This window comes from Thermobia domestica, chromosome 11, assembly GCF_964235325.1.
Source record: "Thermobia domestica chromosome 11, izTheDome1.hap1.1, whole genome shotgun sequence".
Lineage (NCBI taxonomy): Eukaryota > Metazoa > Arthropoda > Insecta > Zygentoma > Lepismatidae > Thermobia > Thermobia domestica.
This window is the reverse complement of record NC_137464.1, coordinates 124605798-124630274: the sequence shown is the minus strand read 5'-3', so window position 1 is coordinate 124630274 and position 24477 is coordinate 124605798. Positions and strand designations below refer to the sequence as shown.

Here is a 24477-nt window from a genome sequence, read left to right as displayed (position 1 = left end):
CCGCTTCGATATTTCGAGGGCGTTGTTCAGACGTCATTTTTGCAATATATATATATATATATATATATATATATATATATATATATATATATATATATATATACAGATGGTGATCAGAAAAGTGGAAACACCCGAAATTGCAACTTACTAGATTAATATGCTGTCGGGCCACCTTTCGCCTTCAGAGCAGCCTTGATGTGACGTGGGATGGAGGCATAGAGGTCGTGAATGGTAGCAAGTGGAATTTTACACCATTCCTCGTGCAAAGCATCGGCCAGTTCTGTGAGAGAGAATGGAGGTGGAAATCGTCGCCGGAATCGTGTTTCCAAGACGGACCACAGATGTTTAATTATGTTGAGATCTGGGGATTGGGAGGGCCAGGGGAGGTGTTGAACTTCATCCCGATGTTTCTCAAACCACGCTGCAACAACACCAGCTGTGTGAATGGGTGCATTATCATCCTGGAAGATGGCGTCATTGTCCGGGAACAACATCCGGACCATAGGATGCAAGTGGTCTCCTAAAATTGCGACATAATCGTTGGCAGTGATTCGTCCGCTAAGTGTGACCACAGGACCGAATGAAAACCATGATATGGCGGCCCACAACATCACCGAGCCGCAGCCATGTTCACAGTTGCGCGGAGACACTGCAGATCATAAGCTTCTTTGGGCGTTCTCCACACATAAACACGGCCCGTGGTTGGGAATAGGATGAAGGATGACTCATCCGACCACATCACACGTTTCCAGTCCTCAACGGTCCAAGTTGTATGGTCGCGGCACCATTTGCGGCGTGCAAAAGCGTTATGGTCCCTGATGAGCGGCTTGGCCTGTGCAACACGACCCCATAAGTTCATGTCATGTAATTCGCGGCGGACTGTGATTGTCGAAACAGGGTGGGGGATGTGCTGATTGAATTCCTCCGTCACTTGCTCCGCAGTGGCACGACGATTCTGCGTGACAATGCGCTTTAATACCCGGCGTGACCTGTCACTCATGATTTTCTTCCCCCCACTGTTCCGCTTCCCCGATGTGGTTTTCCCGTGTGTTGTGTAGGCCGTCATCACCTTTGACACTGTCCCACGCGACACACCTAACACAGTAGCCACTGCCATCACACTCACTCCACATAACCGCGCACCAACAATTTGCCCTCTTTGAAAATCTGAGAGGTCTCCCATTTTACACTACCTCCGTCTGCTGCAGCCACTGGACACTGCTGTTCCACTGCGCCTGACGTAGTATGGAGACCGACCTAACACACCACCACCAACGGTCCGGCGCTGCGAGCGCCACGACACCACTGCCAACCCATACATCTGATCACCATCTATATATATATATATATATATATATATATATATATATATATATATATATATATACTGTATCTATATATATATATCAGCATAGAATAACATTAGCTTTTTACACGTTCCCCCTGGCTGCGTGCCTGGTCATGGGCTACGTATTGTGTACCATACATCGTTATTTCGGAGATTTCTTTACACAAATTTCTTTACATTTGTTATAGTCCTACTAAAATTAGAGAAACTGACTGAGACCGGAAAAATATTAGAATGTGTCGTATGTTGTTGGAAAACCTGCCTTATCGCCATTTTTGAACTTCAACATAACCTTGACGAGTAATGGTGCATATTATTTGCTAAACAAACACATCATTGCATAAAGGAAGAACACAATCTTTAGTACCTGCTATGTCAAAGCAGTACGTTTAACGCTAGTACATTTATTTTAAGTTTTAATGCAGACCTGCTACTTTACTCATTTTCGAAAAAGTGATTTCACAAGATCTCCTGCCTACGTCAATCCAGCTACTCAACTGAAACTTGCGTAGATGACGTGCCAAGGTTTGCTACTTCAGCCAGTCCACCCGCAGGAGTGATTTACCAGATCCTTTCAGAACTAAAGCCAGTTGGAAAACGTGCCCCTATAGAAAACGTGCTCCGGTCTCCCCTACACATAGGTCCTTTCTTATTTATTGATGAGGGTTGCTGTTAAGGAGGGTATCCTGCTCTAAAACTCACGCCAAAACCAATATGTGAGGATTCATTTCAATTTCACCTCGGAATATCCCAGAAGCCTCGCCTGTTCCTTATGAGAGATGGACAAGAGCTACCAAGGCGATTTCGGCTTAAGAAGAAAGTCAAAATAAGATTTGGAAACTTAAATATAGGGTCAAAGATCGGTAAAGGAAAGGAAAGGAAATCAACGAATGATGGAATATTAGTAGGTAAGGTAGTGTGGGTAAAATTTCAGAAAAAGATGAAGAAATCTGATTCGAAGGATGATGTACAAGAAGCAAATAAAATATACGGAAGTGTCAAAATAAAATGCGAAAAGATGGGCACCCATGAGGATCAGAAACAATACCGATGGGCATCCAAAACGGATAAAAGAACCATAGGAAAGGTAAGATCATAAATCTGGGACGATGCCTACGTCACGAAATAAAGAAACAAAATATTTATACCATATCGGATTCTGCGTAATGATTTCTGATACCAGTGGAAGAAAGGAATCCTAGAAGGAAAACGGACTGGTCTCAAACCGAAATGGTGGCGTAAACATACAATTGGATTCGAGACGAGATACAGTAGTATATCGACAACTTCGCGGTACTTCTACATGGAAGGTGGTGGCTGTTGAAGATAGAGGTAGGCAGGGCCTAGAATAATCAAGGCCCCTGGGTTTGCCTGGGACTCCCAGAACTCGATTGGACTCTGAAAGTCTGTAATCATACCGTGGAATTCTGTAGGTAGCGCTTGCACTGGCAGGAGGTGAGCTTTCCTTATAACGCTCAGGAAAACCTAGGGGGACTGTAAAGATTTCAAATACAGATAAAGAATGAGGAAAAGAGTAATAAAATACACGATGCTACTAGAAGAAAATAAAGTCAACAAGACGTGGGGAATTATTAAAAAAAAAAACTGTTAAATGAAGAAAACTGTCGCTAACATTTAAGAATGGTGTCCCAACCCAAGGATTGACTCGTAACATGCAAAGAGAGAAAGTATTAAAGCTACGTAAAAAAAAAAAAAAAAAAAAAAAAAAAAAAAAAAAAAAAACTGGCCTGTACTTGGAAAGCAAGGAATAGATCTGTAGTGGAATTTGATATATGAAATGTGCAGAAAAATACTTCATCATCATCATAGGTATTCTGCCTTTATTGGCAGGTCACTTGGCGCAGCTGAGAAGCTTCCATGCTCCACGGTCCTCCGCTATCTTCTTCGTCTTCGCGTATGATCTTTCTGTTTTTATATCATCCACTAATTGTAGTCTCCTTCGCCCCCTCCCTCTCTTTCCCGCCACCTTACCCTCTAGGACGTCCCTCATGATACAATCTCTTCTTAGGCAATGTCCCAACCAGTTTCTCTTCATATTCCTAATAATATCTAAAAGTGTTCTTTTCTCACCCACCATTTCTAACACTCTCTCATTCGTTTTCCGCTCGACCCAACTAATTCTTTCCATTCTTCTCCACACCCACATTTAGAAGGCTTCCAGTCGATTTTCATCACCTTTACGTAATTTCCACTTTTCCGCCCCATACAGTACAACACTCCACACGAAGCATGTTATGAGTCTTTTTCTCAACTCTTTATTCAAGGTCCCACAAAACAGACTTTTATTCCTCCTAAGGGCTTCTTTGACCATTCCTATCCTTGCTTTTATTTCACGTTTGCACTTCATGTTTTTACTAAGAATACTACCCAGATATCGAAAACTATTCACTTGTTCTATTTTCTCCACTCCTACTTTTATATTTGACACAGACCTCTTCGTTCCAATGACCATGGCTTTTGTCTTTCTAACATTTATTTTCATCCCATATTCTTCAAAGCCCTTTCTCATTTTTTCTAACATTTTATTGATCTTCTTTTCAGATTCTGCAACAAGCGCCATATCGTCTGCAAATCTTATGCATCTAATCATTTTACCTCCTACCGAAATGCCATCATCATCATTTAAGCTCTTTTTCACTATCTCTTCTAGATAGACATTAAATAGTGTTGGCGAGAGGCAGCATCCTTGTCGAACTCCCCTTTCAATTGCACTCTCTTCCGTCAGTTCTTCCCCTATCCTAACACTTACTTCTTGGTTCATGTATAAGTTTCTTATGAGTCTTCTATCTTTCCATTCCAACCCTATCTCCGCTAGAATTCCCAACAACAATTCCCAATTCACGCGGTCAAAAGCCTTTTCTAGATCAAAACATATAACATACACCTCTTTCCCTTTTTCTATAAATCTTTCACCGATCGCCCTTAATAATCCAATTGCATCTCTTGTGCCCTTGCCTCTTCTGAACCCGAACTGCTCGTTCTCAACTTCTTTATTTGTTCTTTCATATAATCTTCTGTTCAGTATTCGGAGCAAAATTGTAGCTGCATGAGGTATGAGACTAATAGTTCTATAATCCTCACATCTCTTCGGGTTCTATTTCTTAGCCATCGGTATCTTACTTAAAATACTTAAAGAATGGAATTATAGTATGATAATACCACTCTATAAAGATTAGGGTGCTATTCAAGAGTGCAATAACATACAGGTGTAAAATAATATTGAAAGACAGATTTGAGGGGTATTCATAGATGAAAAATTTGCATTTATGTTAGGACGTGTAACAACAGATACATGTTTTCTATAAGAAAAATTACGGAAAAATTTCGAGAGAAGGTATCCTTTAGTGTTCATCGACTCGATGTATGACGGAGACAGCGTCAAGAAATCTAGAGAGATTTGAGAGGTGTCTCAAATAGGTATGTACAGTACGTTTCATGTAAGATGGAGCTAGAACAAGGATCAAGGAGCAGTGCAGGCTTTATGATCTTGATACCTATCAGAGTTGGTTTACATCAGGTTTCTCCTTGAGTCCATATTTCTTCTACCCCTAATAACCCTTTGGGGATCTTATCGTACATTTTGTACGATACGTATTTTTCATGGTACATTCCGTTATTTCTCTTCTATTTGAGCTTTTTCGTCCGGTTTTTTTTTTGTTTTTCAAGTCCAGATACATTGTAGAAGACATTACGTATGGTTTCAGACCGTCCTGCGTCCAGACATAGGAGGTGATGACGTCATAATTTTGAAATAGAAATTTTCCCTTATGAAGCCTATGTTCATTATTTTTTGGCGGGCTTATTTTTTCACGTAGAAGAATGAAATTTTGCACAAACATTCAGTTCACCGAGTAGTATTTACCAGATGTTTTGTTCCGATGTCAGTGCTAAAACAGGGGGGAACCAGAGGGGCAAAGGGGTGAAAAAGGGATATTTTTACCCCCAAAATCAGGTTTCTCGTCATTTTCCCGCCTCACATACATGATGGGGACACGTGAGTCATACCGTCTGAAAGGCAGTTCCATTCTGAAGAGAATGACGGTCGAATCATTATCCTAGGGTAATTAGGGACGTCTCAGGGATTTTTTGAAAAATATACTTCTATATAGGGAAAAATGGGACATGGTGGGTATATTTTTTTTTGGCGGGCTTACTTTTGCACCTAGAAGATTGAAATTGTGCACAAACATTCAGCCCACCTAGTAGTATTTCTCAGATTTTTTCAGATCTCTGCATTAAAACAGGGGGGTCCAGAAGGGGAAAAAATTGAAAAAAGGGGTTTTTAGACAAAAATCCCATTTTTCATGATTTTCCCGCCTCACATACATGATGGAGACACGTGAGTCATACCGTCTGAAAGGCAGTTCCATTCTGAAGAGAATGACGGTCGAATTATTATTCTAGGGTAATTAGGGACGTCTCAGTGATTTTTTTTCAAAATATACTTCTGTATAGGGTAACATGGGAAATTTTCTGAATTTTTTTTTTGGCGGGCTTATTTTAGCATCTAGAAGATTGAAATTGTGCACAAACATTCGGTCCACCGAGTAGCATTTAACAGATTTTTTCACATTTCTGCGTTAAAACAGGGGGGGTCCAGAGGGGCTAAAAGTTGAAAAAAGGGAAATTTAGACCCAAAAAATCCCTTTTTCTGCAATTTCCCGCCTTAGATACATGATGGAGACATGTGAATCGTACCGCCTGAAAGGGAGTTCTTTTCAGAAGAGAATATGGGCGACACATGTCCCTAGGGTAATTAGGGATGTCTCAGGAAGTTTTTCCCTGAGATCATAGTGTTTTGTGGTAATTTGGGGCATTGTGGGAATTTTTGATAAAATTTCTCCCGCCCTTACTATTCAAGATAGAAACTTGAAATTTGGCACACACATTCAGTATACCAAGTACTATTTATGAGATTTTTTTTTAGATGGCTGCGTTCACACAGGGGGGGGTCCAGGAGGTCCAAAGTTCGAGGAAAAAATTTTTCCCTCCGAAATTTTCACTTTGACATTTTTTCCCGCTGCAGGTATATGGTATGAGCATGCAAGTGGTACCATATGAAGAGAATGAGGTATGAATCATGATCTTAGGATAAATAGTGACGATGCAGTAGCTTCTTGACTGAAAGTCTAAAAAATAGCCCAAAAAGCCAGCATCCCAAAAGGGATAAGCATTCTGTCTGAGGGCATTAGCCCCTTGATGCATGCAGTTTGCAGATGATAATGTCTCATGTAAGAAGAATAAGAAAAATATAGAATAGAAACTGTAAGTGTAGAGAATATCTATAGAAGACTAAGGAGATGAAGGAAATACACAGACGAAAGGGTCAAGGGCTAGTCCTGACGAAAGAGTGTATAGATGTAGCTCTATTTCCATAAGAGTGGATGTTATTACAGTGCGTGGCTTATATGCAATGCCCACTACCTGCAAACAATGGGTTTATAATTTTGAGTTTGTTGCCCCTTATAGATTTGCTTGGTTGGTGTTAGGCCTAGAACCCATGATCCGTGAATTAAGCTACGATACATAGATCTAGTCAGAGTGCGAAATCATTTGAAAATGGTGGAGGGAAGAAGTTCAGCGATCTCCACTAATGTTTCGTGGGGCCTCCAAAAAGTTGAAATTTTAATGGATTACTACTACTACTACTACTACTACTACTACTACTACTACTACTACTACTACTACTACTACTACTACTACTAATAATAATAATAATAATAATAATAATAATAATAATAATAATAATAATAATAATAATAATAATAATAATAAAGTGTTCAAACTAGTCGACAATGTTATTTAAAAATACTTTAATGTTATTTATCCATTTAACCAAAATTGATAACTTATCTATTGCATTTAATATACACTTCGGTGCGTATGGTCCAGGGTTAGACTTCCATGGGAGCACAGTACCCTTGTGTTTACCATCATATTGAAGACTGCATTCACGAAAAAGAGGTAGAGATCTATAAGTCAGAAATTATAGTCCCTGAGAACCGATGTCCTAACCAAGCATTAGAACTACTAACTTGAAACGCTTCATCTGGCCAGCCATAGATCCCCATGATCTGTAGAGTCAGAACATAGTCTTTATTATTTATGAAATTCCCGTTTCTTCGCTAAGTATTTAGTGTTTCAGTTTGGCCGCTCAGATATCCGGTCACTTATGTAAATCTAAATAATACTATGTATTTATATTGTATTATTAGCAAGAATATATTATTTAAATGGTGTTGCCTCAGAATGGTGTTGCCTCAGTGGTAGAGCGCTCACCTCAAGTGCGTGGAATCCCTGGCTGGATCCTAGCTCGCGCCAAATTCTGCTTGTGGTATACATACAATTGTGTGTGGGGTTTCTCGGGGTCCTCCGCTTCCTTCCACTATCTTAATCCACCATTGTAATTCATCTCATCATGACAGTCTTCCTTAGCCTTACTGAATATTCGTAGGACGTTAAACCTTAGAAAATGAAAGCACAAATACAATAATACGATTGATTTGCTGATTTAAATTTAGTGTCCCTTTTCAGCAGTGAGGCTATGAGATGTGGACTTACAGTTTAAGGTGGAATCCGAACCACAGTAATCGTTCAAATTTTTGTAAGGAATTCCCATCAGGAATCGAACCCGGGACCCCGTGCACCGGATGGTGCGTGCGTGCTAGCCACTACACCAGCGAGGAGAGCCACAATAATATGAGTATTGAGTAATTGTATTACTGTATTTATAGACCTAAAATATAGTTTGCAATAACGTATCTTACCTTAGAGGAAAATTTTAAGATTAAACTTCACTTTCTTTCCATGTGTAACGAGAGTTGGACATGTGATGGCCAGAAGAAACCCACGTATGAGCAGCAGTAACAGCATTGCATAATTTTAAAGAAGACCCACTGAGTTTAATTGTGAATAAAGATTGCAAGGTATTCGCCAACATACGGTTGCTTTCGGAACTTTTAGTATGAACAACAGCAGCAGTTGATAATGGCACAGAACGAACTTTCCGCGTTAAGTCTTTTAAGAACTTGAAAAACATTTACCGACTTAGAACTTGACTTTTACTCTCTCCATTCTGACACTGTAGAACCCCCGTTTGGTCTAGTGGCTAGCACGCTTGACTTCGGTTAGCGTGGTCCCTGGTTCGATTCCCGGTGGGGTACAGTTGAACGTCCAAAGTGGTTCGGATTCCATTATAATCAGTAGGTCCACGTCTCCTTTAGCCTAGCAGGCATAACCGTGGGACGTTAAAGTAAATCAAACCAAACCATTCTGACACTGCAGTATCAGGATTCAATCCAAACAATTGAGCTGCTTTATATACGTCTACGTTACCGAATAAACCACTCATGCTATTACGATCTTTATTTTAAAACACTGAAAAGCGCTTTAGCACATCATTAGAGGGAAACCTTCTTTCCACTTCGTCTACTAAACCCTGAAATACCTGTCCCCTTATTTGATCAAACTCACTATAATCACTCCCTGTATCAGATGCTTGTCTGCAGTGCACTAATACAAAGACTTTGGGAGACATCATCTTGCATACGCATTTCTCGCAAAGCTTGGATTAAAGGTTCAATTTTTGCTCTATTTCATTGTACGTAACTGCTTCCTTTTGCATCGTTTTACTAATATTAGACAGGATCGACGCAATATCCAGAAGAAAACCGAGCAATAGAATAGAATGTTCTTTTGTTCTGACAGTTTTTTTTTTTTTTTTTTTTTTTTTTTTTTGTAAATACCACTCAGTTAACTATCTCTGTTGAAATGGTCAGTATTTTCATACTCCAAAAGTAGGAATTGCATTATACAAGAAAAATATGTAAAGACTGCAAATAATGCATACTTCTCATTAGAAATCCAGCGTATGTGAAACAATCTTTTGATTTTCAGCAGTCCTGCGGCACCTGTGACTGTCGCGATATTTTTAAGTGTTGCAGCTGTAGATGCCTTACTGAACACATTGTGAAGTTCGCCTAACAAACATTCAAAGTTGTGAACAGCATTCACAACACCAAAAACTCTTTCAGATACAAGATCCATTCGATGTGCCATGCAGTGTACGCTAATTAGGCACTGGTCGACATTTCTTCTAATTTGAGCAGCAACACCTTGTTTCTCCCAGTAAACACTACATCCCTGTCAGAACCAAATCCAACAAGCTTTTCTTTAAGATTAAAAATATCTATGCCATATTCGGAAAACGCTTGAATAATTTTCTCTTTAAGGAATTTTGCATCGGCATTTTCTACAGGTACTAATTTATAAAAACAACAACAAGGGTTATTTTCTTCGTCCACATATGTTACATATAACAACAAGTGCTTATCCGCAAACCTGTTTGTAGATTCGTCAACTGAAACTGAAAAACAATCTGTTTAAAAACTTTTTACCAATTTTGCACGCAACTGGTACGCTAGAGAATAAATGTCTCCATCTCGTCATAACGAAGCATTCGACAAAGTTAAACACCTGATCCCTTTACAACTAAACTACGTTTTTTAAAACAGGCATGCATTCAAAATTGTTGTTTGTTTGAAAATTTTCATTATAGACCTACTTATATTTTCATATTAAGATGTCTCCCCTTACAGATTTTGGTGGGGGGGAACGCAAGTATAAAAGTTTTGGTGGGGGAAAACCCTCCCGTCCCCCTGGAATTTCGCACCCTGATGCTAGTTGAACAATACCTGCAAAGAAATATCAGTAGTTCCTTCTTGACAAACACACATGTAACATATAAAACAATAAAAACATGGCTTTACCAGACAGCCTTGTGAAACACAGGTTGGAAAAAACTTTTAATACGCATTTTTTGTTGCACTAGCACCACTACATAATTGAATTTACTGCCATAACATATTTATGCACCATGACTAGCACTTTATAATTTTTTGTATTTGTAATAAAAAAAGAAAGAAAAAGAAAAGTTTTGTTTTAGTTTTATACTTTTAGTACACTCTTAGTTTTTTTTAACTTTTTATTTTTAGATTGTTAGTGTTGAATTTGCTTTTTATACACACTGCTGAAGAACAGTTTATGGTTGTGCTTCACTCCTTCCTTTTTCCTTTTTCTTTCTGAACACACCTTGTGGAAGTTTACTATGCTATAATTGTGATTTTTAAAGTTTTTGTTTATATTTCTTTAATATGATATTTTACATTGCAGCTACTTTAGTTGGTTATTATTTATTTTAACTGATTACAGATACGTTATGTATATTAGCAGTCCATTTATTTTATAGCTTGACTTTTGTCACAGGTTTATTTTATACTGATTACAGTTTTAATGATTGCCCAAGCCCTTGGCTTTAGTTTTTGTTTATAAGGGACGCCACGCTAGAGTTTATGGACTTGCACTAATTTTTTTTTGTTTTTTGAAATATTTGTGTATCTTTGAAGCAAACCTTTTGACTTTTGTTTTTTTTACCGTAATTATATATTGTTGTATTGTCCTTTTCATTAAACTAGTTGTTTTATTTTTATTTTTAAGTTTTTTACCTAAACAAACAATAGCGGGTGTATTTTGCTTTTGCTTTGTATTTTTCCATAACCCTTAGTTTAATATTTTTTAAGTTTATACGATTTTAAACAAGTATACATTAGAATTTGTGCACAACTATAGTTTTACATATTTTTGCTTACATAACAAGTACTGACATTTGGATGACATTTAAAAGGTTAGCTATAAATATCTGTATTTTTAAAGTCCGCCGTGGTTGTTTGCTTATCATGAGAGACACCCACAACTTTTCCTTTAGGTACTGTTTAGAAGTAAATACAAACTTAGAAAGGCAAGTTGGAAAGGGTTTTGAGAAGAGTTTATTTTATTTAGAATTTTTTAGGGCTATTAGTACTTTTAAAAATAATTGTTGTGTTTATATTTAATTATAGTATATAAAACAAAGCCAGAAAGCGTCACTTTGGAAAGGCTGACTGACTAGGTAGATTAACCGACGCTATTATAGCGTCATCCGATGTTTTTTATTTTTTTTTAATATTTGGACGTAGGGTTTTAGCAACGAAGTGGACACTTAAACTTGGCACCTTGTCGAGGCTGTGGCCAACTGTTAGAAATATATCTAACAGGGGTGTGTTTTGTTCCCATACTAAAAGAGATGATTTTTTTAAAAAAAATTTGACCAAATGAATTTTAAATGGTTATAAACACTGCATAGCAGTGAGTTCAACAAACACTAAGTTTGGCGTTTTTCCTGCATTTACGAGTTTTCTGTAACTTTGTAGCTATTTTTGTAACTATATTTAGCCATAACCAGAAAAGCAAAACTTTCTTTTTATTTTCAAAAAAAAAAAAAAAAAAAATAGCTAAATGTATATTAATGAACTATAAAGATGGCTACTAATAAAAATATAAAAACACAAAACTAAATTAATTTAAAAATAAATAAAATATAAGCTAGCATATAATGTAAGAGTTTTAAATATAAAGTAAATTTTTGCATCTTCCTAATTGGTTCTTTACAAGAGGAATCACTTAAATATCTCAGTGGACTGTAAGAATTGGAATTTGGATGGTAAAATAGGTCAGAATTAAGGCGTGATGGGTGAATTAGAATAAGATATAAAGTGTTCTTTGTGGTAAGAAGGATAAGCACCAGAGTAAAATGAGGAGCCTACATGATTACACTCTGACCTGCAATGATGTATGGTGCAAGAGCATAGGAAATCAAGAAGAGGCAGGAAGAGAAAGTAATTGTGACTAGAACGAATATGCTAAGAGAGATGTGTGATGTCACCTGAATGGATAAGATCAGAAACGAAAGAATAAAAGGCAATGTTAAGGGGATCTTCTACCTCTTCGCTTAGGTTTCTAACTCTCCACCTGATAACACGTAAATTTTAATATGGTAATTTCTAACAAAGTATTACAGATAATGACTTGAAATTTTTAATACAAATACACAAGACCCGTATAAATCCAACCACGGTCTCCAATTTACGTTACATGCGTTAGATTAATTGTAATATATTCTTCAGAAAGTTTGGCAACTATGCTGTATATAGTATATGGATAGATCTTTTTGAAGGAATTGAGAGCCCTCTGAACCTCTAGCCCTACTAGTCTTCGCGACACGTGGTAGTGATTTATGAGCACTTTAGGCTAAAAACTAATGTCGCCTCTGTTCCTTTCCTTCTAAATTTCTTTCTTTTCCTTTTTTTCAAAAACTTGTTTTGGGCAGCTTTGCCCTTTTGTCGGCTGTCTATAGAAATAGCAGTCATACTCCCTGGAATTGTTGATTCTCGGTTGGGACAGTCACTTCCTCTCCGTCGTGAACCTCAGTGTTAGATTCGACAAACAAAAATAAACTCAAAGACAGTAAATGTAAAAAGACAACAGTAGCAGTAGTTTGTATTAAAAATTTGGACCGAACAAAAATATTGTATCTAAATAACGTATTTGTGTTAAATGTACTTTATCATAATAAGAAGTTCTATATTCTTCTCGTATAAGATGCTATAAATGCTCTACTTTGTAATAAAACTAAAAGTAATGTCTTTGAAAGATGGTATTAGACTTGGCAAAAATTGGTTTTGTGGGGTCAATGTAATATTTCACACATACAATATTTTTATTCAATTTTCAGAAATTAGTGTATTGGTAATATACAAAGTGTACAGTACATGTAATCAGTGTACAATATTAAGATATTTTATTGATAATTGTTTTTTGGATGAGTTAACTTCAGGCATATAATCATTCTATTCTTTTCTATAATGTAATTAATATAAATGTGTACAGAGAGTATGAATGTTGTTTGACAATAGTAAGGTATTTCGTTGGAAAAAATGCTTTTTGTAGGATCATTTTAATTTTAGATATATAGTCATTCTACCTGTTTTCATAAAGTAATTAATATAAATGTATCAACAGTATATATGTCGTTAGTGTTAGAAATGTAGGGAAATATTTAGTTGATAATTGTTTTTTGTAGAATCATTTGAATTTTAACCTTATAGTCATTCAATGGGGTTCCATAGTCTAAAAAAATGAAATGAAATCTTTGTTTTACGTCCCACAGTTATGCCGGTTAGGCTAAAGGGGACGGTGACAATGAGAGACGAGTGAAATGAAGAAAGTGGGAGGAAACGGGAGATGTCCCGAGAAAACCCACGAGCACGGTGTTTGTCCACCACAAAGTCCACACGGCGCGAGCTGGGATCGAACCAGGGACCCCAAGCAACGGAGGTGAACGCTCTACCACTGAGCCACCGTGCCCTCCGTTCCATAGTCTAGTGGTTAGAGCGTTCGACTTCTGATCGCCTGGTTCTAGGTTCGATTCCCTGCTAGAATACTCAAATTATTGGCGTCTGCCCATCGTCGTGAGGCAAGCTGGGTAGCCATGTGATTAAAAGACATGACAGTCTATATAATTAATATAAATATATACACAGTACAAATGTTGTTTGATAGTAGTGAGGTATTTCGTTGATAATTTATTTTTGTAAGATGTATACTATTTTTATAATGGTAGAATGTGTGTATACTATTTATAGGATGTAGACCTATACATTTCTTTGTATAGACTTTTATAATGTAGCTATAATGAATTTTTATAATCAAGAGCGAAAGTTGAAAACCTTAGAATGGGCGAATCTTGCCACAAAAGCGAGATGTACCCGTAGAAAGATTATTATTATTATTATTATTAATAATAATAATAATAATAATAATAATAATAATAATAATAATAATAATAATAATAATAATAATAATATTAATAATAAGGGAAGGAATGAAGACGTACTAAAGGAAGCTAGTGAAGGACGACAGATCATGAAGATAATAGGAAAGAGAAGAAACAGCATGCTTGCCTATCTTATTCGACACTCCGTTCGGACCACCGTGTTGATAGAGGAAAAGGCAGAAGAAAAACCAGGAAGTGGAAGACCAAGGATAGAAAAATCTATAAGTTTTACGTCCCACAGTTATGCCTGGTAGGTTAAAGGAGCTAGTGATGTTGAGAAATGAAGGAAATGGTGGAATGCAGAAAGTGGAAGGAAACGGGAGAACCCCGAGAAAACCCCCACTCATGGTGTTTGTCCTCCACAAAGTTCACTTGGTGCGAGCTGAGATCGAACTAAGGACGTCATGCATTAGAGGTGAACGCTTTACCACTGAACCACCGCGGCCCGACCAAGGATAGATGCAGTTACGAAGAAGAGACTTATCAAATTATAAAATTTCCTTCTTGCGCATCAACCTATAATTGAAGTGAGGAAGATTATTATTATTATTATTATTATTTTATCGAGAATGTGTTTCTGGGTTTCCTCCTAAAAAAAACTACACACACTATTTCCAACTATAGTTATTCTACTTTTTACAAATTTGTCTAATTCAATATTGGTTTAAATAGTAGTAGTTTTCAAGCTACATATATGAGTTCTTTGACTAACTGAATAGCGCACGCCCCTTCTGGCTCACTCGCCACTATTTAACATTAAATTTCAGTTGCTTCGATATATTTGCATAAGTGTATTACTTCTAAAATAAACATTACGTAAAAGGTCTATTCAAATTGATATCAAGTTTCTCTGACATTTGTATATTACGCATATATTTCTTAATTTGCATTACTCACATTACCCCAGAGAACGAACACATTTTAGAGGTCTGGTTTGAACTTCTCTTACAATAATAAGCAAATATACGAGGAACAAATTTACCATTATTGACGATGCGGAGGGGAGGAGATTTTCTGGACTAGGAAGGAATGTGTGCGGGTGCGGAGCAGAGGTCTGCACGGATCGGAATTTTCAGCCCGGGCCCGGCCCATGAATTTACAATGTGAGGCCCGACCCGAGTCGGAAATATTTCTTAGCATTCAGGCCCGAGCCCGGACTGAGCTCTGCGATAATCAAATGAGCCCGAAATAAGCCCGAATTACAGAAACTTAATTGTTAATGCAAAATTGTATTTTTATTTACAGCAATTCGAGGTTTGATTTTGCAGTTGTGTTTTAAAAGTCCTCCAGAAAGAACGGTGCAATTTGTATCGTTTTACACTATATTTACAAAGTTAGGTCCGAAAAAGTCCGAGAAATATGGTTGTATATTTAAAAATTCATGGCCCGAACCCAGGGGCGTCATTTAGGGAGCAGGGAGGGGCATTTGCCGCCCTGAGTTTGAGATTTATATAGATTTTATCAATAGAATAGTAGTAAGTCAGTGAAAAACGCGAAATTTTACATAAATCAAGGGGTGTTGCCCCCCCAAGCCAAATCTGAAATGACGCTGTGACAATCGCCTAGAAGCAATTATTATTACATATGTAAATTATGTACAATCAACTCGAGATTAAAATTTGAGCTACCCAGAACACAATTTCTTTCTTTTTTCTAAATGAACATCTTTACTTCGCGATTCAACCAGCTTCGATCGCAGGTAACGGAAGGCCAACTTTTTTGGACAATAGATCCCGTTTCTTTCTGTCCTCGTGGCCCACACACAGGCTGAGCAATTAACAGTTAAAATTCTCGGAGGAACTGCTAAAACATCCTTTTTACATTCAGAAATCCTTTAGCTTTGTAAGCATGTCGTAAACTCACCCTGGAACGTTACAACGAACTTTTTTTTTTTTTAAAAAAAAAAAGAGAACAACGAAAACCGCCACCACAACAAACCAAGTTGCGAATTTTAAAATTTTTTGAAAGAAAAGAAAGATCTTTTTGTTTATAGATAGGTACGCGCCCTAACACCGAAAGAAGCTACGGCAGTTGCAATACATTCGTCGAACATTACACACGGCCGCTCTACGCACACACACACACACTAACAAATATCGATGAACTTATTTTTTTTTTAAGTGATTCTTAGTTAAAAATTATGTGCTAATACATCACCGTCGTGGTGCTTTGTCAGGAGGGGACCAGCTAACATTTCTTATTGATTAATATCGTTCAAACACTGTAGACTACATTGATAAATATTATTCGAATTATTTTACTTTAAGAAAAAGGTGTTATCAAAAGCAGAAGTGGTTTGTTGATAGTGGCGGTGATCGAACTTGTTGATAGTGGCGGTAATCGAACTTGTTGATAGTGGCGGGGATCGAACTTGTTGATAGTGGCAGTGATCGAACTAGTTGATAATGTCAGCCAACTCCATAGTAGAACAGAATCAAACATTTACATCCCATGGAAGCCCCAGCATATGCTCTGTGAAGAGGCAAATGAGCGACCAGCCGAGTATCCAGCCCAGGAGATGCACAGGTCGGGATCCGAAGTAAGGACTTCAACCATAGAACTGTGATGGAAGCATGGCCCACATGGAAAGGAGCAGGAGAAGCTAAGTTCAAGCGAACATTTTAACAAGTTTAACGCAAAGAAGAAAGTACGTGCCTGGTAAGAAGCAGTCACTAAAAGAAATGGCGACCAGTTGCGGTGAGAAGGTAGGAAATATAGTTAATTTATTTCTTCCCCATTATGACTCAAGGCCGGACTACTTTGGCAGATGTCATCCGTCGATTTCTTTACTTCGTTACCCAATCGGGTCGAGACTGTTGGTGTTGTTTGATTCTCCGTTCCCATACGGAATGAACAATTAACGTGCCTTAACTTTCACCCAATAACCACAAATCCAGTTGCATGTCAGTGATCCATTTTATTTTATCGATTTATTTTATTTTATTTTATTTTATTGAAGAAATGATTCATTTTATTGCATAAGATTTTGAGTTCTTAACTCCTCATCATAAACTAACACTTTCTGTCATATAATTGATGAAGAAAGGTCAGAATAAGAAGCATATTTGTAGCCTATTGAGTGCTAATATTTAGAATAATATTCATCTCTGTGGAAATACAAATTTGAGAGTTGCACTTTGAATAAAATATAAGTTCAATGTTATTAGTTGTTCGATGAAAATGGTTTGGATAGGCACTTTGTAAACGGAAACGAATTGTAGTTGCACATCTATAAAGGTTTTTGTAAAAGCAAGAGTTTCGGTCTGTCGGTAAATTAAATAATTTATACAAAAGTTAGGATAATTCCTCGATAAGTATTTAATTAAGCGACACGTTACGCAGACGGACTCTGATCACTGAAGACAAAAAGTCCACTAATTCAAAGTAATGTCCAATTGATATCCCAAGTAATTTGTATCAATATTATATGTGTATTTTATGGCTTGTTTATATAGTAATTAACATTGATTTTTCTTTGGTAATTTGTTTAGATAAGAATGAATAATGATTTGAATGTTTATATGTATGAATCTTTAGCTATATGATATGTGTATATATATGAATATTAAGATCCACAAGTGCACTTCTATCCTCTTGTATCTTTTCTATAATTTCACGTTTCCATTCCCATTCGCTAGCAAGTCATGACTTAAAGTAAATCAAAATTATCCAATCATAACTTCTCTACAGTCTTTTCATTTTTTTCTATTCTATTTTTTTTAATTCTTCTTTAATAATAATATCTGGAGGTGATAAATAAACTTGAATTCAAGCAATAACAATCTGTTTGCCACTGTTTAGTCATAAGCAGATTAATTAAAATCTCATTTACTGTTAGAAATTATTCAAAAACATATATGATAACAATTCAGATTAATTGTATTTTTTTGAGCCTTAATTGGAAATTAATAAAAAAAGAACTGTTAATCAGAAGTATGAAATGATTCAGGAAATCACATAATTGTATGCTGAGATAAGAAACTAAATTCTCTATTTAACGTTCTCAGGTGGAATCCTTCTGATTCCATAAAAATAATTCAGGTATTGTCATTAACATTTTCAAAAAGCAAACAATGGTATTAATTCCTGTTGAAAAGATTTGTTTTTCTTCTGTTATTTAACTTTTTTTTTATTGTTGACTACTCTAAATTGTTATTCCATTCACTAGTAATTACCTTTATTTTTAATTAATTAAAATTTTATTGCTGTTACAAAATTTCTGTGTAACTTTTGTTATTTAAGCAAAGTAGATTTAAATTCCTCACCCCTGCTAGACATGGTAAAAGCATTTTTTTTTGTTTGTCTTGACATTACCAGTAATTTGGGAGATGCCTGAACTGACCACCACAGTCATAATTAATTTGAGTTATTTTGAATTTTTTCGATTTGATTTATTTCTATTATATCTTTTCAATAAATCTAAAATCTATTGCAGCATTCAGCAATTGAATTTTTATTCAAAAATTCACTTGCTTCTCCAAGTGGTAGTCAGTACAGTCTGTCCCATAAAAACTGCATTGGTGAGAACATTTTCTTTCAGCTTTGCAGCGTGTGACCGTTTTGTGGAGGTTGCGTAAAACAGATGTTTATTTGTTTTATTTAAATTCTAATTAGCTGCGCAACTACTTTTCCTAGCGCCCTGGATAATACCGCTTTGGGGGAAAAGTAGGACTTCGAGATCTGTATATCATTAGAAGTATTAACTTTAAATTTCTCTACGTTTCGTAAATCGCTAATTGAACATTAGACTTGGAGACCTGAGGTTTAAGCCCCGCGGCGTTAACTTTAGCTTTCCATGATTTAGCTTACTATCGTACCGGTGCAATCTTCGGAAATAAACCATCAAAAGCCCAGCCTTGGTAGGCAAATATAAATTTACATATTAATTTATTCAGATCTGGCGAACCCGAGCATAATGCATGTCATTATGATAATTATCACCTGCTCATATTCAGGAATCGAGGTCAAATTTACATATCTAATAAATTTGAACAAAACCAACCTTTACAAAACTTGGCGCAACCGAACTAGGACCAAAGTATCCTTTACAATGCTACTGCCCGAAGCCCTCCCGGGTCCGAAGTGATACATGCTTTGTAGGCCCGAGCACGTGCAGACCTCTAGTGCAGAGGCGTTTCAAGTGGTGGGCGACTGCCCACGGCCTTGCATCTTTAGGAACTTCGCAAAGACCAACGAGCCTAAATCGATTTGGCACTCACTTTTGTCGATGCAACAATAGAAACAAGTATGAATTCGGACTTACAGAAAAACAATACATAAGGCTTCAAACTAACTTTTCATCTATTCGTATATATTAGATCGCTAGCATACGCGACAGGCGGCGAGTTTATTTTAAGATTGCAATAATGAATGTGTATAAGTCTTTATCGTTAGGATGAATTGTTTTCGATAAATTTTATTATAATTAGCCATTTTTAAAAAGGGGGGCAGGAAGGACTCGTAAACCTTACTCGCCTTGCTGTGCAGATGGTATGGTCAAAATCAATAATGGATAGTGAAAGTGTAAGTGTAAAGGCTAATATGGAACAGAGAAACAAAAGAGAACTTCTTCAGAAGGGAATTGGGAGGGGAGGGGAGGAGAGTACAATGCTGTGACACTTGAAATGCGTCTTGATCTGTATACTTCAACAAACTTTTCTTATTAGATTACGCAATTTGTAGTTTCTTACTTCGATTATTCAAAGTATTCAAATGTTCTCGGAGGGAGTGACCGTCCCTCCCTTTAATCCGTCCGTGGTGCCATTCAGTTTTGCTTTTTGCTACTAATTCAAAATTCTTTCCGAAACAAGTTGTCTTCTTGTGACTGCAGGGGGTGGAAGAAACAAACAAACCGTGAAAGGAAGAAAGAAGTGGTTTTGGGCTCTTCCAGTCCAGACCATTCTAACCACTGAGAAGCGAGAATCACAGCGTCCTTTTAAATGTAGCTAACAAGCAAACAGATGGTCAGCCCTCTCCCCTCTGCAGCATACTTTTTATTCTCTGTTGCCAAACTTACTGAAGAATATATTACAATTAATCTAATGCATGTAACGTAAATTGGAGACCGTGGTTGGATTTATATGGGTCTTGTGCATTTGTATTAAAAATTTCAAGTCATTACCTGTAATACTTTGTTAGAAATTACCATATTAAAATTTACGTGTTATCAAATGGAGAGTTAGAAACCTAAGCGAAGAGGTAGAAAATCCCCTTAAGTTAACTGAGATTTCGAAAAAAAAAAAAAAAAAAAAAAAGAAAAAAGAACGAAGACTGGAACTGGTATTCGAAAACAAATGAGGGTTACTAAGGCAAGCGAGGAGGGGAAAATGGTGCTGGGAAGCACAAGAGGAAGAGAAAGACCGAAAATAAAATGCTTATATTTTGTGAATATTGACTTAAAATAAATAGATTAGCAGCAGACGATGTGTAAGGCCGAGTAAGATGGAAACTAAATGTCAGAAACTGTCAACCCCGAGTAAGTGACAAAAGATAATGTTCGTTTTTTAAGTGGAGCTATTTTATTATGTAGTGGCTGTATATTTTCAACCTAAAGAAGAGAGGTGGTATGTCATATTAACACGTACAATTTCATTTTGACCGCTAAATCATACAGTATCAAAAGTATATAAAACAATCTCTTGCTATATAATTGGGAAACAAGAAAGTGACCAACTTACCTGTGGAAATAATGTGTAACAAAGAAAATAAGAATTATCCAATTTGGAAGATCCATATTCCATGCCTCAGGATCTGTGGCAATTACCCACAGAGGGACAAATACTGAAGGTAGCAAAATCACCGTCCATGGAATGTTTACAGTAGGTAGAAACGTTTTCCATTTGTTATTGTAACGACCATATGGAGCAGGAAAAATAGCCAGCAGTCCACATATTAAGAACACAAGAAATAGATGCACATTACTGCTATTTGTTATAAATTCTTCATCTGTTTTGGCTTTATATAATGGTTTTAAATAGTTGTTAACTAGAGCTCCTGCAGTTAGCATCTGAAAGAAAGAAAAAGTCACATGTGAAGGGAAAATTGCAGTTTGTAGTTCTTAAATTAAATTATATCATGTCTCTATGTTTATGATTATCATGAATCAAATATTTAATGTTGTAAAAGAATTCATGTGTAAAGTCGAATTATTTTTTAATAGTGTTCTTTTATTATTGTTATATTCCTCCCTCTAAAAGACGCGACATATAATTTCCAAATTCTCTCCTGAATGTGTTACAGAATTGGCTATATTACAGAAAGAGTAACGTTTCTTCGTTACTTAAGCAATATTACAAGCATTACTCAACAAATCTGTCAAAGCTGTTTCTGAAAAGAGATTACGGACAAAAGATTGACAAGCCAAGAAGTCCAAATACACATGGAAGATTATAATGGCACACCATGATAGGCAACATACTGTTATAAAACATTTTTGTCATGAATAGCTTCCAGAGGAACATTCTATCATTATTCGTGCAATGTAACACCCTGTTACGTTAGTGAAGGATGTCTGCTTCGTGGTTTTTTCATATTGAATCTCATCCCGTACGGCCCAAATCGGGACCTACACGAAAATACATACATTTGGCACTGGATTTTCACTTCAACCACCAGGGAGCACAGGAATCTGCTTTCTCGGTTTTAGTCTTCGATTATGGCTTAGGGGACGCCTTCACTGGATCCGAATGCGATTGTAAAAACCACGAAAACATAGTAATGGGAAAGATTCCAGTACGAAAACACACTGGGATTGTTCGACCGAACTCTTGCAAATAGACATCATTTGGAACCGAAACGATGCATTTTTCAACGCGGGAAATGCCTAAAGAAGTACAGAAGCATTGTTTACGAAAAACAATATGAATAAATAAACTGTGGTTATGTGAACTGTCAATTTAAAAGTAATTATATTGTGTGAGGTGAGAGTGAAAATTAATATATATATATAGGGTAACTTCGTCAAATAACGGCAGTCGGGTAATAACGTCATTTAAAACTTTCCAGAGTGCTAGCATGAACACGTGATGTGTGAGTCGATCACTTATAGGTGTGTGATAAGCAGTGGCGCCTGTTATCTTTGTAGACACAAGAACTATAGGCCAGACACACGTCAGCAGAAAGAAAGCAGTGAACAAGTGTTGACGTGGCAGCCGCGGAGCATAAGAAACAACTCGCAAATTTTTAGTGCGTCAAACGAGGTAGGCGAATTGTTTGTGTAAAAGCAAGATTTTACTATTACTAAAGGTATGCGTCGATAGGGGCTAATATAGATAATATATGCAGGACCTCTATTCTTGGTACAGAAAGAATGGTCAAACCAAGATCTATTGCTTCTGGAAATAACGCCGCTATCACGTCGGGAAATAACGCCACTCCATCTAATCGCTAATCGAAACTAATACTATTGTTAAGAGTTTGTTTTTATATCGAAGTGGCTATGAAATGTGAGACGTCTGATGTTTTGTTCATTTTCTTTTCCAGTTGGGAAGGAAATATCTAAACATACGGGCCAGGTGGTCTGAAAATGATTTACGTCAAGCTATCACAACCATCGAGCAGGGTATGAGAATTGGAAGGGCTGTATGTGCATTTAACATTCCTTCCAGAACGTTAAGAGACTGGGTAAAACGAAAGGACAAAAATCTCATTCGCAAACTTGGTTGCAGCTCTATGTTTTTACAGGAACTGAAAAAAATAATTAGAACAGAGAATAATTCGTTTAGATACAGTTGGATTTGGTTTAACTAGAAAATATGTTCTTGAGGCCGCGTACAGAATATGTAAAGAGAACGCCATAACTAATGCATTTCTTAATGGTGGGGCTGGAAAAGACTGGCTTTATACTTGCATCGTAAGATATCTGAATATCGTGTGCAGAAAGGCGGAAAATTTGAGCTATAGTAAACTCATGGTTTCAACTGAACGAATTGTATGCGCTATTGAAAAATACACTTGATGCTATGAACTTACTTGACAGTCCAGAACTTACTTACAATGCAGATGAAACTGGGCTAAAACTAACGTACAACAGTAGCCTAAAAATTCTGGCATAGAAAAGAAGCAAGCGAGTACATAATGCCACACATGGCGAAAAATGTGATACTGTGAGTGTTATTGCATGTACCGGTACCAATACATCAGGTTTAAATGGGATTCCTCCAATGGTGTTATACAAGGAAAAATAATATATAAAAAAGAGTATGGTAATGATCTTCTCCAGGTAACACATGTGCAATGACACCTAAAGGCTTTGTTACAAAGGAATAATTCCGTACATTTCTGGAACATTTCAAAAGAGACACCGGATCCCTGGCCGAGCACTGCTTTTGTAGACTGTCAAGATCGCAGACATCTTGATATTACCATTTTAAACGCTGCGGATATTCAACTACTGTGCTTGCCTGCACATTGCACGCACAAACTTCAACCGCTCGAGAAGTGTTTCAAATCGTTAAAAGTGTACTGTACTGAAACAGTTGACAATTATCGACGAACAGATTTCAGAAGAACATTTGGGAAGCTACAGTTTCCAAAACTGTTTTCATAGACATGGTTCCGTTCAGAAACACCTCAGAACACAATTTCAGGCTTCAGCGCTATAGGTATCCATCTTTTTTAACAGAAATGCTATACCCTATGTCGCTTTTGCCCCAAGTCATGTCTCGGAGCGAGAGCAAACTCCACCAACAACTCCAAGCACACGACCAGCCTCCATCTCTCCTTCAACAAAACCGAGCGCCCACTCCATCCACGAGCTTCTGCCTACACCCAAAATAACTAGGAGCAAATCTCATCCCAGGGGCGTTCTCTTACTGCCAGAGGAGTATTGGTAACACCGAACCTGTTTACTTCCCTTCTACTTTTTCCGGCACGAGGAACCAAGAATCCTCTAGAAAAAAGAAGGATGAAGACACGTTCCGTGGGGACTGTGGAGGATATTACAATAATCCAAGGGGTCTTAAAACGTGGATTCAGTGTGTTGGATACAAGATTTGGTTTCACGAATCATGTGATTCTGGCAGCATTGTTAGATGTGGCTTATGTATATTGTGTGACGCTGGTTGTGCATTGTTGACTGACTTCTACGAGTAGTGTTCCATGTGACTGCAGCTCCCATGTTAAGGGGTTCGCAATCATCACAAGAGTTACAGGTTAACGACATATAGTATGACTATGAGTTTTGTGTACCAGCAAAGCAGGTAGCACATTGCGAAAAACATTATTTAGTTGTGTTCAAAATGTATTTCGTTACGATTCTAACACCTTTTTGTTGTTATAAAGCAAATGGCGTTATTTGCCGACACGTCTGGTAATAACGCCATCTCATACTCACTCCAATTCTCAGTGCATTGTGGTCGACATTTTTTGTGTAGGATCTTTGTTTTCTCATTGTATTATA

The 24477-nt window shown here is 37.1% G+C and overlaps 1 protein-coding gene across 1 annotated transcript in view; it reads right to left on the bottom strand.

Annotated features, from left to right (window-relative positions):
• Positions 1-24477, bottom strand: part of LOC145664422 (3-oxo-5-alpha-steroid 4-dehydrogenase 1-like) — an 83046-nt gene that overhangs the window by 37370 nt on the left and 21199 nt on the right. The window contains exon 2 of the mRNA XM_081731105.1: positions 20756-21084. Coding sequence (XP_081587231.1) covers positions 20756-21084 — 329 coding nt within the window. The remainder of the gene's footprint in view (positions 1-20755; positions 21085-24477) is intronic.